General features: G+C 34.9%; 1 protein-coding gene across 1 annotated transcript; it reads left to right on the top strand.

The window, feature by feature from the left end:
- Positions 1 to 1,577: 1,577 nt before the first annotated feature.
- On the top strand, positions 1,578 to 7,489 carry LOC149012457 (Metallo-hydrolase/oxidoreductase superfamily protein). Its single transcript, XM_089159498.1, has 8 exons — positions 1,578 to 1,864; positions 1,941 to 2,034; positions 2,140 to 2,265; positions 2,378 to 2,536; positions 6,210 to 6,328; positions 6,441 to 6,632; positions 6,726 to 6,816; positions 7,119 to 7,489. Exons 1-8 carry the CDS (start codon positions 1,719 to 1,721, stop codon positions 7,230 to 7,232), a joined length of 1,041 nt encoding a protein of 346 aa, XP_089015624.1. The 5' UTR covers positions 1,578 to 1,718; the 3' UTR covers positions 7,233 to 7,489.
- The last annotated feature ends 5,581 nt before the right edge of the window (positions 7,490 to 13,070 follow it).

Raw genomic sequence — 13,070 nt, 5'->3', positions numbered from 1 at the left:
TTTTCACAAGGAAAGGTTCAAAGGCAAAACCTACCTATCTTTGCAGACATTAACCGTAGAATTCTATCACCATGTCAGGTCTTTATTTTATTTATTTGTAGTCAATTTTCATTTATGCGAGGGATTGTTGGAATATGGCTATTTGAGCATGTGTGAATGAAAATTATTCATTAAGGAAATTTTGTGGAAATAAGTGCATGAAATAATTATAGCCAATTGGGCATTTCAAATCCCAAGGATTGTTCATGCATAAAATGTTAATGAATGTTTGGGCTTTTCATTTTCCAAGCATTATTCATGAATGGAGTGTTATGGGACTTTCATTTCCCAAGGGACTTCTCATTCCCTAGCTTGATTAATTAATGACCACAACTTTTTGTTTCCCAAACCAGATTTATTAATAATTGAAGCTCTTTGTTTTCCAAGTTTGGTTGTAACAACAAAAACTTTTCATTTTCATAAGTTTGTTAATGAGACATTGATGGTAATATGATATATTCATTGTACCTACTAAACATCTCTACTATAAATTGGGATCCCCTTTGATGAAGATAAGTCTTCTGTTTTTATTTTTTTTTATTTTTTAAGAGCTATGCTAAGAGTGCTTTGAGAGTCTTGTTAATATTTTGTGAGTCTTGTCAATGTTTTGAGAATTTTGTTAATTTGAATTTTACGGTGATAGAAGGAATGCACATATCAAGTTCTCCATAACGTTCTACTTTGTGCTAAGTATACCGTTATTCGTCATTGTATCCTAGGAGACAAACATCCCTTGGATCCTCAAGTGCACATCGTTGGGGACAAATCTGTTTTAAGGAAAGCGTCTAACGTGCCTCGACGATTCTTCTTCTTTATTCTATTGCTTCCGATTCAGGTTCCATTTTGGTGTATTTTAATTTCCATGTTAAATAGCATTGATACATTCTTTTTATTGTTAACATCTAATTTCTCTTGATTTACCATCATTTTGGCCAAAAAATTACACTTTTGTTCATCTATTATCAAGCAAAAGTTAACCTTAAATCCTGAAATCATTCTGGAACACCTACAGAAACTAAGGGCCTGTTTGGTTACATGAGTCTAGAGATACGTAAATCCTGAAATCATTCAGTCCATTGAATGTCTTTTTTCGATCTTGCTTTTTATTCAAAGACAAATGGAACCCCACAACATAACTTTTGGGAGTTCACCTCTCTACTCAGCATGTCTATCACTCTAACACTCACATAAAGTACAAAAAAGCTTTGATCCTGTGCATTAAATGCGCAAGATCATCAAGTCGAAATTTCGATCTCGACCGTTGAATTTCGACGGTCAAGATTTCGAACTCGACCGTTGAATTTCGACGGTCGAGATCAAAATTTTGACCGAAATTCCGATCCCACCGCTCAAAGTGAATGGCTTGATGGTTATTTATTGCACAAGACCCAAGCAAGGTCCCATAAAGTAGTGGGACCTACACTCATAGGGTCTCTCATATCAGACAGGATTTAGCTCAGGTGAGTGTGAGAAGATGATTGGATGGAGAGAATCTCCACTAAACTTTTATTTAGACTTTTAATGAGACCGGACAGGGATCTTGAGAACCAAAACGAGTGAACGGCTTTACTTCGCGGGAAGAGTTAGCACTTAGCAGAACCTGCAATCAGATAATTGGCGATATTGATTTCTATACATTTGGACAGAGCCCTCCTCAGCTGCTAATCTTTGATACCTTGATGGCTCTTCAGTTCAACTCTCTCCTATATTCGTACACAATCAGTAGACACACACCTTCTGTTCCATTCTTGTCTGCCCGTTTGTTTCCCACTTGTTACAATCCAATCTCTCTTCCTTCCTACAAATTGAAGCAGCCAAAACGCAGGTCTCTCTCTATCACATCTAATTGTTCTTTACAAGCTCATGTCGCGCAATTTATCACCGCTCACACTCGTTCACAGGTGCAATCGGGTAGTTTCCTCTGTAATTTCCGATAAGAACGCGGTCGATTCGAGTTTATCTGGCACTGATTTATTCAAACTCACTTACTTGGAGGTGGGTCGTTGCTTTCATTGGACTACCCTTTCTCCAGATCTCCTTAATTCTTCGTTATGTTGCATTTCTTTTTGGGGGTTTTAATTATTTTTGCTGTTTGTTTAGGGGAATAGCTGGTTGTGGGATGTTGGTGGGTCGAAGATTTTGGTCGATCCAATATTGGTTGGTAACTTGGATTTTGGAATTCCTTGGCTCTACGATGCATCCAAGAAGTTTTTGAAGAATTTCCAGGTTGGCTATTGATATTTGTGATTCTAGTTTCATCAAAAGCTTTTGCAATTTTTTTTTGGATTGTACTGGAGCTAATGAAGTTCATTATAATTCAATTGTGGTTCTAGCGCAGCTTAGAGACCTTCCAGAAATCAGTTGTTTACTGATTACACAAAGCCTTGATGATCACTGTCATATGAAGACCTTGAAGCCGCTGTCTGAACTGTTCCCAAATATTCCAGTCGTAGCAACTCCGAATGCAGAAACAATGTTGAGCCCCCTTTTCAGAAATGTAAGTGACTACACTCAATAACTGTGTTACCTCACTCAATTCTGTTGCCCAATACTCAACCTATTTTGGATAGAAAATAGGAAACCCTGGCTAGCTTCATGGGGGAGCTACTGAGATCCATGGTTAGGTTGTGGAAGTCATGTCCTTGAGACCTGTATGTATCTGATAAGCTATTGGGCCCTTCAATTAGTTCTGATGTGTCCTTAATTTATATTACTTGTTCAAGAAACTCAATATCCGGGGGCCTAATTATATATTGGAGCTGACTTGGTAGTAACACCAACAATAGACAAGCTCAAAGAGAGTCTTTTGTGGTGATATGGTCATGTTCAATGAGGTCTAGGGACACCTAAATAAGGAGGAGTGATATGATTCCAATTGAAGGAACTAAAAGAAGGGCGGGCAATGCCTAGATGACCATTAGGGGAAGTTGTGAGGAAGGACATGCATAATCTAGGTCATATGCAGTATTTCTTCAGATATAGCCTATTAGAAGGTAAGGATCCATGTAGTGAGTCCTCTTTATCTGAGAATTCTATGACTTGCTGGACTGTGCCTCTTTCCTCATACTTTCATCTTATCATTTCTCATCTCAATTCCCATCTCTTCATTCCCTTTTCTTGTTTAGACATGAGTTTTACCTACTTTCTTTTGTTTGGATCCTTCACATTAAGTTGGGATGAGGCTGAGTTTCTTGTTTTTCAACAAACTCCATGAAGCAAACTGTTACTTTGCGATCTCCTTGTTGTTTGAACTCAACATCTCAAATGATTATGTAAATCACATTTTTCTTGTTATGTTTAGTCCATGTCTTTCCAAATTTTCACAATACAAGTTATATGCTGCTATTTTTGTTCTGCTTGTTTCTGCTGCATAAGCTGCTTACAAAATAAAATACTTACATGAGAAATAACAATAAAGAATTATTTGGAGGAGGGATTGAAATCATAGCATGAAGGAAGCTATGTATAGTGACATGGAAAAAGAAATGTGAATGAAGCCCCTATAATCCTACAATTTGCTTCCCAGCTGAGTCTCAAGTTGGGGGGAATTTTTCCTTTTTGGTAGATTTACAATTTTTTGGGATAACTGTGGAAATAGAATCATGCTACTTATTTTTAAAAGAGCAGTCTTGATTTCTACTTGATGAATATGGAATCTAAGAAGTTTAAACATGCCCTTTTTCCTGGAGAAAGACAATGAGACTTGTTGGCTTGTTGCTTATAGGCGTGGGGCGGGGGGGTGTGGAGGGGGGATATGTACTTTTCTGATCACGTTACCTAAGGCTTCTTGATCTTTGGAAACTATGGAGTTTAAATGTCAAATAAATTTTCAAGTGATTCTGATATAAAACTTTAGACAAATCTGTAGACTATCAATATGACGTACACCGGAAGCTGGGTGCTTCCAACCATCAGAATCACGCTAGAGAGAATCCAAGTCCTATCATTAGTCCAAGCCTGTGGAGCGTAGATCTTTTTCCAATAACCAATCCAGAGATTCTTCAAAGATACCACCAATCTTCCATGGATGATTAGTGATGGATGTAAATCCTCATCTCCAAACTCCAAGCATCACATGAATACCACGATAAATGGATCTCTGTTCATGTGATATACACTTAAATTGGACCTACAAAACACCCAATTTCAAATCATTCAACTAAAACTTCAGCATTACTGAGAGGATCCTCTTGATTAGGGTTGCATTGTCCTACTTCCTCTTACCTATTTTCCAATTTTATTGTGATATCCAACTTGGTTTTCAAGGTATATAAACCTTGATGTATGTGGTTGGTGTGCTAGCAATGATCTCTTCTTATTGTGATGGTGAGCCGGAGAAACAACTGATGAGTGACAAATGGGAAATTCAAATGGGGGTTTAAAGATGACAATGACAATGATTACCTTATTCCAATTAAATAGGGTCAGCTACTAAGACCCGAAAGAGGCTGAGATAATACAAAAAAAGGAACAGTAGCAAGAAAGTAAAATGGAACACAGAAAAAGTTAAAAGGGACAATAAGTAAGGAGGATAAATCAAGGTTGTAGTCAAAGAAGCATCCTAGGGATCCCCCCTACAAGGGGCCAAGGAAAAATTTTCTATCGAAACCAGGATTTCGACCCGCGAAAAAGCCGAATTTTTCAGATTTCGACCGAATTTTTTAGGTTTCGACCAAAATTTTGGTCAAAACATGTGATTTTTTTTAAAAAAATTTTGACCCTAGGTTTCGGGCCTTATATGACGTCCATTTCATCTAATTTCTTGCCTCCTACCTATTTAAAATATAATAAACACAATAGAACTAGTATTTTGCCCAAAAATACCATTGAAAATTTATCATTCAAGTATACTAACAAATGACTGGTTCCGACAAGTACAAACTGTATTGTATATAGGCATAGAATCATCAACATACATGAATTGTTCGATAGAATGATTACATATACAGCAAGTCAACAAAATAAAATGACCAACTAGATCAAGTGATGTTGTCTCACATATATAAAGTTGAAGCCCATGTATCATAAATACATAAAATAAAAATACATAATTTAGAAAATAATTATTAAAATCAGAAAATAAAAAATAGTAGGAAACAAAAAAAAAAAGTTTAACAAAACACAATCATAGATTATAGTCCTAGGCTAAACATATATTAATTTCAAGGCAATACAAAATCATTTAAGGCATGAACAAAACAAAAATAAATAAAGGGGAAGTTTGGAATTGTTGGGTATGGCTTATGCTTCACATTCTATTACTACCAGAGTTTCCTTTGTAGCTATTGTGGCTTTGATGGTGTTTGGAGGCAAAAGATGAGCAAAAGAGGTGTTTGAAGGCAAAGGAGTCGTGAAAATTAGGTGAAAATGGGATAGGAATCAACAAAAATTGAGGAAAAACAAGTTTGCATGTTGAAATGGCTGAAATTTCAGTCAAGATGGTAGAAATTTTGGTCGAGACCTCCGAAATGGTCGAAATCTCCAAAATTTCAGTCAAAACCTGTGTTTCACAAACACAAGAAGAAAAAGAGTGTTGCCAGGTAAAAATTGGTGACTGAAGGAGAGGAATTCAGTTACCATGTGAAAATGAAGGGTGGTTTGGCATAGAAAAGGTGAAGGAGAGGTTTGAGATCACTTTTCTGGGGGGAATCAGAGGTGAAACTTCTAATTGGGGAGTTTAACTAAATACAGGATAAGATCAAGGGAGCAAGAGAAATTTTCCCTTGGTAGATCCATACTACATGGTTGTAACAATGGCATTTTGCACTTCTTAACTGACTTAAACTGACGAGCAACACTCAGTTCCTTATTCCCAAACCATTTGACACATGGCCACAGCCTTAACAGTGCTTCACCGCTTACGATCCTCAAAAACTCAGTCAGCTTCTGAAACAGCCAAGAACATCTGTATACGTACATGCATGCAGTCATATCAAGAGTTCAGAGGTATAAAGCAATACCAAATATGTTATAGAGGAATTTCAGACACCCACCTCAAATATTTTTCACGACGTAAATCTGATGCTTATGTTGTTGTTCATTGTTCTGAAATCAACAACTCCATTCCTCGATGCAGATATTTTAATTGTCCTGACATCTTTTTCCTTTTTCTCATTAACTATCTGTGGTTTTTAAGTATTTTTGCTCTGGAACTTCTTAAAAAATTATAGGTAACATATTTGGAACCTGGTCAAAGTTCTGAAATTGAAGGAGTGAATAATTCTAAAATCACAATCAAGGCCACCACAGGACCTATCCTGGGTCCTCCATGGCAGAGACCAGAAAATGGGTGAGACCCCCTGCACTTGTCAATTCGGAGTTTTTACATTGATTCTTCTTTGCGAATTTGACATCCGAATGTAATGCTTCATATTTCTTCCATCTCTGTTATTCTACACCAGGTATCTCATCATTTCTCCACAAGCCCAGTTAACTCTCTACTATGAACCTCACTGTGTCTACAACCAAGCATTTCTGAAAAAGGAGCAGGCTGACATAGTAATTACTCCAGTGATAAAGCAATTGCTGCCTTATCTCACCTTGGTTTCTGGACAAGAAGATGCAGTTCAGCTTGCAAAACTGCTCAATGCCAAGTATACACCATTGGCCTCACGTTAACTGTTATTGTAACATGATTTTATTTCCTACATATTTAATGCAATCTCTTGCCTGCTGGTCTTTCACAGATTCATTGTGCCTATGAAAAATGGGGACCTTGATGGCAAAGGATTTCTTGCAAGCATAATCCAGTCTGAAGGAACAATAGAATCATTCAAGGTCAGGATTTGTCACTTGTTGGAAGACCCAAACCCAACTTTTGAAGCTTTTAAGCCTTCCAAAAAGAAGAAAAGAAAAAAGCCATGATTAGTTATCATACAATAGTACTTGTACTACCATATTAGTAATGGAATGTGATGAACACTATATGATCTTGCAACGATCTTTGATCTGACTGCTGAATGGTTGATACTTGATATTACCTTTGCAGAATATTTTAGGAACTGCACAGTGCTTTACCATCATATTTAGCTCCTGAAAGATGTTTTATTTAAACAATAAAGTTAATGACTGATATGCAGGAGTTATTGTCAAAAGAGCTACCAGATGCACAGGTACTGGAGCCCACCCCTGGTATACCGCTAGAAGTCTGTGCTACATCTACCAACAGTGTACCTTCCCTTCTCGATGCTTGAAGGTTTGGCAATGTCCTGCAGAACTGCATATATTTATTGGGGTCAACAATGTGCTTTTTATTAATTATTAGATTATTAGATAAATCTTCATTTTAAACATTACCTGTAACTACCTGATCGTTATTAGGTTGTTAAAAAAAATCTTCAATTTTCTTGTATGTAATATTGACAGGTTACTTAATTTTTATGTCACTGAATTTTCTCTGTATTGGATACATGGATTCATCTCTCAATCTTAGAGATCTTGTTAAATGTATTTTATGGATAACTCAAGCAAGCACAAAGTAAGCACTATCTTAGAACTCTTGTTCAAGACATGGTCATTCCGTTAAAAAGGAAAGTTTCACTTATTTATTCTACTTGGCTGCATTTTGCAGTTGGCTTATTTTCAGAAGCTGTAGGGAAACCAAAGTAACTTCAAAAGTTTTGAGAAGATCAAGAGGAAATGAGGAATTATTTATTACTTTGGATTACTTTGTTCCACTGCAGGAGAACTTTTCTTCAAATATAAAAGACCATTTCCAGTTGCAGGCTTCAGTTTGGCCAAGGGATGACATGGCCAATGCACTTGTGTGCCGGGGCGCTGTTACATTCTAGTCTTAATGTAAATCTCTTGTTGATATGTCTCCAGTGGTTACTCGCAATGGATTTCTTGAAGCCTTAGAGATCAGGTTTCAGAATGTCAATTTAAGCCAGAATGACAGTTCTTGATGTTTGTTGTTTCTTAAAGTGTTAGTTATACTAACATAACAAGTTCAGATGTATAGTAATCTGGTTGAGGTCTGTTACTACCAAGTGAGAAACAATCCCTTAATTAGGTTAGAACTCTTGATTAGGGAATCCATATCAAGCGATTGATCTCAGGTTCTTAGGGAAGATAAAACAGTATCGAAGGATGATTAAATAACAATATAGCTAAGCAATGCAGATGGATCAGAGGGCAAATTCAGGATTGAAGTTATATATATATGTTTTATTCTGTGAATCTGTAACATTGTTAAACAGCACTTGTGAGCAATTACAAGTTCAGGGATTTTGGCGTACTGATTGATTAAGGTTTACTTGACCTGATACAAAGGTAGTTCTTTGAAGCCAAGAATAAACTTTGGCATAATGTCTATATGAAATCCTTAACAATATCAAGCAAGATAAAGGGGGATGCTCAATTTTTACAGTATGAGCAGACGATTAAGGTTAAGAACTGATCTAGTACTGGAGTTAAACAAATGAGAATAATAACTTGAGCTTTCCCTTAATCAGCATATCTAGCCAATCAACTTACTGTCACATTGATCATCAATCACATTTAAGAGGTAGGTACCCTTGTGCGGTGGAGGGATGTGAGGAGAGGATAATCTTCTACCCTGGCAGGAAAAGGATCCAGACTCGGCATTAGAGGGGGTTAGAATTCAGATGTAAGGTTACCAAGTCGACTAAGACACTTACACGATCAAGGCTACCCATGTTGTCAAGGCATTTTGATGCGAAGAAATTCACCTAAGTTGCACCTTGACGACTATGAACAATAGGAAACAATGGTAAAATAGTAGGAAACATTCTCCAAGGGCCAAGGCTGCGTTTGCTGGAATAAAAGTGGGGTGGAAAAAAACAGATGGTAAAAATCTTGAAAAAGCAAATTTTTTCTTTAAATCCTAAAAATGTAGTTTGTCTAGTTGCTTAGGATAGAAAAGTTAGAGATAAGTTTCATTAATTTAAGGAAGCTTATCTGGTGAAGTGGCAAGCCAATTTTTACACCCCAACCCTCTTCAAAACCCCACAAAATGTGTGGGACTTTATGAAAAAATATGAAAAAGTGAAAAGTGGGACTCACAATTAACAATCTTTTTACAAAATCCATGTTCTTTATAAAACTATTATGCTCTTTACTTCTAATGGTGTCAATTTACTGTTATAGTTGGATGTTTAATGTTTATTTTTCCCTTGTAGAATTAAGTAGCTAAGTAACAAAATTATCCTCATTTAGAGAAAAGAAAAAAAAAAAAAATACCGCATGAAGTACCAATTTTATCTCATGTATTCTGTCATTTTGGATTCCACAAAGTCAGATCCTTTCTTTTGGTTGAAAAGTTGGATGACAAAAATAAAATTGGTTGTAACAAGCAAAGAGAAGAAGATGATGGGGAGACTGTCATGAGAGATGTAACACACTTAGGAGTCTCTTCCCCTCACAATAGTGCAAGGAATTATAACCTATCGGAGGCAAGAACTTCCTAAAATTGATAACATCAAATTAGAAAATAAAATAAATAAATAAATAGGATAATTACTGTTGTCCTCTTGTGCTCTAATTTTATTACTACTTTGTCTCTTGTGCTTTTTAAAATTACTAATCCAAGCTTTAACTTTGTCTACAATTACTAATACCCCTACCATTAAGTTATTGTCCGAATTGCACAAATTCAATCCCGAAATTAACCGTACCCGCGGCCGCATGCCGGTATCGCCTTTCGCGTTCTTGCGCGCGTATCCGGGTTCTCGCCGCTTGCCTCTTCGTTTTCTCTCTCGTTCCGGGGCCGTCTTCCTCCTTGGTGTTGGTGGTGGTGTTGTCTTTCGCGCCCGGCCCGGGCGGCGCGGGAGGATGGGCGCCCGTGCGGCTCGCTTCATCCGGCGTCGGCGGGCGCCCCTGGTGGTGGGATGGGTGAGTGGTGTTCAATATGCTGCTTTCGTATATGGTATTAAACATTTGGATCTCCCTTTTTTTGGCTTTGGCCTCGTCCGTGGCTCTTTGCGTTGTTTACAAAAACAACCCTTACGCATAATCCGATTTGACTCTGCTTTCAAATATTATTATTTTATGTAAAAACACGCATCGTGGGTTTGTTTTATCATTTGGGGCGATTCGCTCTCGCGTTTCGCCCGGGGTTGTGCTATCGTCCTGAATACCCCCTACCATTAACTCTATTAGTTTACCGATAATGTGGCATCTATATATTTTTTCAAAATCCCAAAATTAACCTTAGAGTTATTTATTTACTTATTTACCCTTTTGTCAAGTTATAATACTACCTTCAATTAACTATGAATTTTTTTTTTACCTTAAATCTATTTTCCTCTCTAAAAAAACCCACCAAATAAAGAAAAGATGTGATTAAATAAAACTCAAAAAAGAAACTAAATATGAAGAAATATCAAACTTTAATCCAAATTTAAAAATTAAAAATCACCTAGCATATGCTAGCCATTGTGCATGTTACCAAATTTCCTATCAATTAGCATATTATATGTTAATTTGTTTCTAAGACTTTCATCATTGTGATTGTGAAAAATTTAAGTGAAGCATAAGAGTTTTAAACAACCATAAGCATGTGGTTCCACCAATTCCCAATTAAATTCTGAGAAAAAAATAAAAAGAAAAATAATTTCAAGACAACACTTCCATTAAAGATGAACCTTACCTGAAAATATATATGATTTCTATTTTCTAATACAATGGTAAGACCCTCATTAGCAAGTATCACATTGCAACAGAGATCATTGTTGTTTTGCTTCTTTTGTGTAAATTTCAAGAATTACAACACCCACTTAGATATTCATATCTTTTCTCCCAGATCATTGTTCCTGCTGTTAGAAGTTAAACTTATACCATGAAACAGTTCATCTTTACCATGATGCACATTTTGACGGAGTTAGGGACAAAGAAGTAAGATATCAAGAGGTAATTCATTCACAAACTTTCTTGATCTGGGTCTTCATGACATTTTAAATGGAGACAACTATTACTCTTTCAAATCCAAAATTGATTCTAAAATATAATATTTGTAAGGATATAATTGGCATTCAATATGGCTTTTATAAATTGGGGTAATGTCATATTTTTTATTTCTTAATTTTAATAAATAGAAAAATATACATTACATATTCAATATTAACTAACACTTAACAACATAAGAAGTGAAAGGGCAATAGTAATTTCATAAAAAATGAAGTTTGATTAGTAATAAAATCAAAGTATAGGGGGCACTAGTAATTACCCCTAAATAAAATAAAAGTAATGCTTAAGAATTTCTTCACGACAATAATACTAGGAATTACAACTTATTGGAAGTAAGAACTTCTTGAAATTGATAACATAAAATTGGAAAGTAGATAACAAAAACTAAAAGACAAGGCCAAATTGGATCTCAGTTTTGGGTTTTATCTAGGGAGATGAAAGAGTTGGGTTCAGGTAATTGAGAGAAAGATGAAGACCTCCCCCCTTCTCAAATGAGGTAAGAGAATAAGACGAGTTTTTATTTTTTTATTTTGGTAAGAAAATAATAAGATAGTTTGGCACTTTAAGTTTAGTGTTAATTTTTCTTAATTATTAAAAGTAAGAATTTATTTTAATATAAAGTGTAAATCAGTAAAGTCTTTGGGTTATTTTGGGGTTTTTTAATAAATCAAAGATATTACACCATCACTTAACTAACCGAGCTTAACAAGGCAGCAATAGTAATTATGTAAAGTCTAAGGTTGGATTTTTAAATTTAAAAAGTATAAGGAATAATATAGTAATTACACTATAGTAAAAGAGGACAATAGTAATTATTTATTTATTTATTTCTACCATGGCAATACTAAAGGTAATAGTTTATGTTTGTTGTTTGTTTTATATTCTATATTTTATTGTATTTAGGGATGCTCGGATATAATATAATCTTTTATTATTTTTTAGCAAAAAAAATAAAAATAAATAACACGTTTAATTAAAAATATTATATATTATTCAACCCAAGTTATTGGAATTCGACCTAGCTAGCATGAGGGAATTGACCATTTTTAAAGGAGGAAAAACCAACATCCCCTTGCCCAAAATGTGAAATGTTAAAATTGATTTGTTTTGTTGCTAAATGCACAAATTAGTGCTTTGAGATTGACCCCAGAGATGCATTTTTTTAATAAAAAATTATTACCTAAATCAAATAAATTTTCTCATATATTAATTTAAGGTTTATTTAAGGGAGAGTTTTTGAACTGCTGGAACAATTAATTTCCAAAGTTAGAAGCCATTGAGATCATTTGGAGATCTATTTATGGAATGGAATGACCCTGCACCAGTTAGAGTTGACAATATAAGTCAGCAGTGTAAGGCATCAATATAGATGGGATTTTTTATTTATGTTATTTTATAAGAAAACTTGCTATCACTAGGTAATGATGCATTTAATTAGACAATTTTCTTTTTCTGCATTGGGATACTATCAGATGGTTTACTGCTAATGGCAATGTTGAAGGTGGTCTTTTAGTCAAATCTTCACCAAGAAGGCAAGAACCATGCTGAAGATATAAGTCCAAATTGTTTTCCATAATCTATATTTTGTTTCATTAAGAAATGTCAAATCTAAATTATGTACATTTTCCGTAATCAAGTACTTATTCTTGATATAATGTTTTGTTGACTTTAAACCAAAAGAAAGGAGGAAAAAAAAAAGAAGTTAATTAAACAATTATTATTATGTCTATCTAAAAGATTGGATTTTGACATGAAACGAATAGGAGTAAATTATTTAAAACACCGATAAAACAACCTTCTTAGTTTGCCTTGCTATCAAGTTTACAAGTTTTTTTTTTTTTTTTTTTTTATAATTGTTGGATTGGCAAATTGATGTTTTAAGATTGACCTTAATGATGCAATTTTTATTAATAGAAAATATTTTAAAAAATAGTATTGTATAAAGAAAGTAAATTTTTCTTTCTCGAATTTCTTTGAGCAAGTGATGTAGAAAAGCAAATCAATGAGGTGTGACAATGATTTTCGAATGAATAAATTATATATAGACCCTCAAAATCTACAATCAATTACATCTACGATTCTTGAAAAGAAATCAATTACAAATA

This window comes from Hakea prostrata, chromosome 6 (genome assembly GCF_041222555.1).
Source record: "Hakea prostrata isolate BN-2017 chromosome 6, UWA_Hpros_2, whole genome shotgun sequence".
In the NCBI taxonomy this organism is placed as follows: domain Eukaryota; kingdom Viridiplantae; phylum Streptophyta; class Magnoliopsida; order Proteales; family Proteaceae; genus Hakea; species Hakea prostrata.
The sequence above is the reverse complement of the archived record's forward strand: the minus strand, read 5'-3'. Positions and strand labels throughout refer to the sequence as shown.

Excerpts from the sequence above, each read along its gene's own strand:
- LOC149012457 (XM_089159498.1), top strand. The coding sequence starts at position 1,719 with ATGGCTCTTCAGTTCAACTCTCTCCTATATTCGTACACAATCAGTAGA. Across the intron at positions 2,537-6,209 it reads TGAGCCCCCTTTTCAGAAAT|GTAACATATTTGGAACCTGG; the intron begins GTAAGTGACTAC and ends AAAAAATTATAG. Across the intron at positions 6,817-7,118 it reads GAACAATAGAATCATTCAAG|GAGTTATTGTCAAAAGAGCT; the intron begins GTCAGGATTTGT and ends ACTGATATGCAG.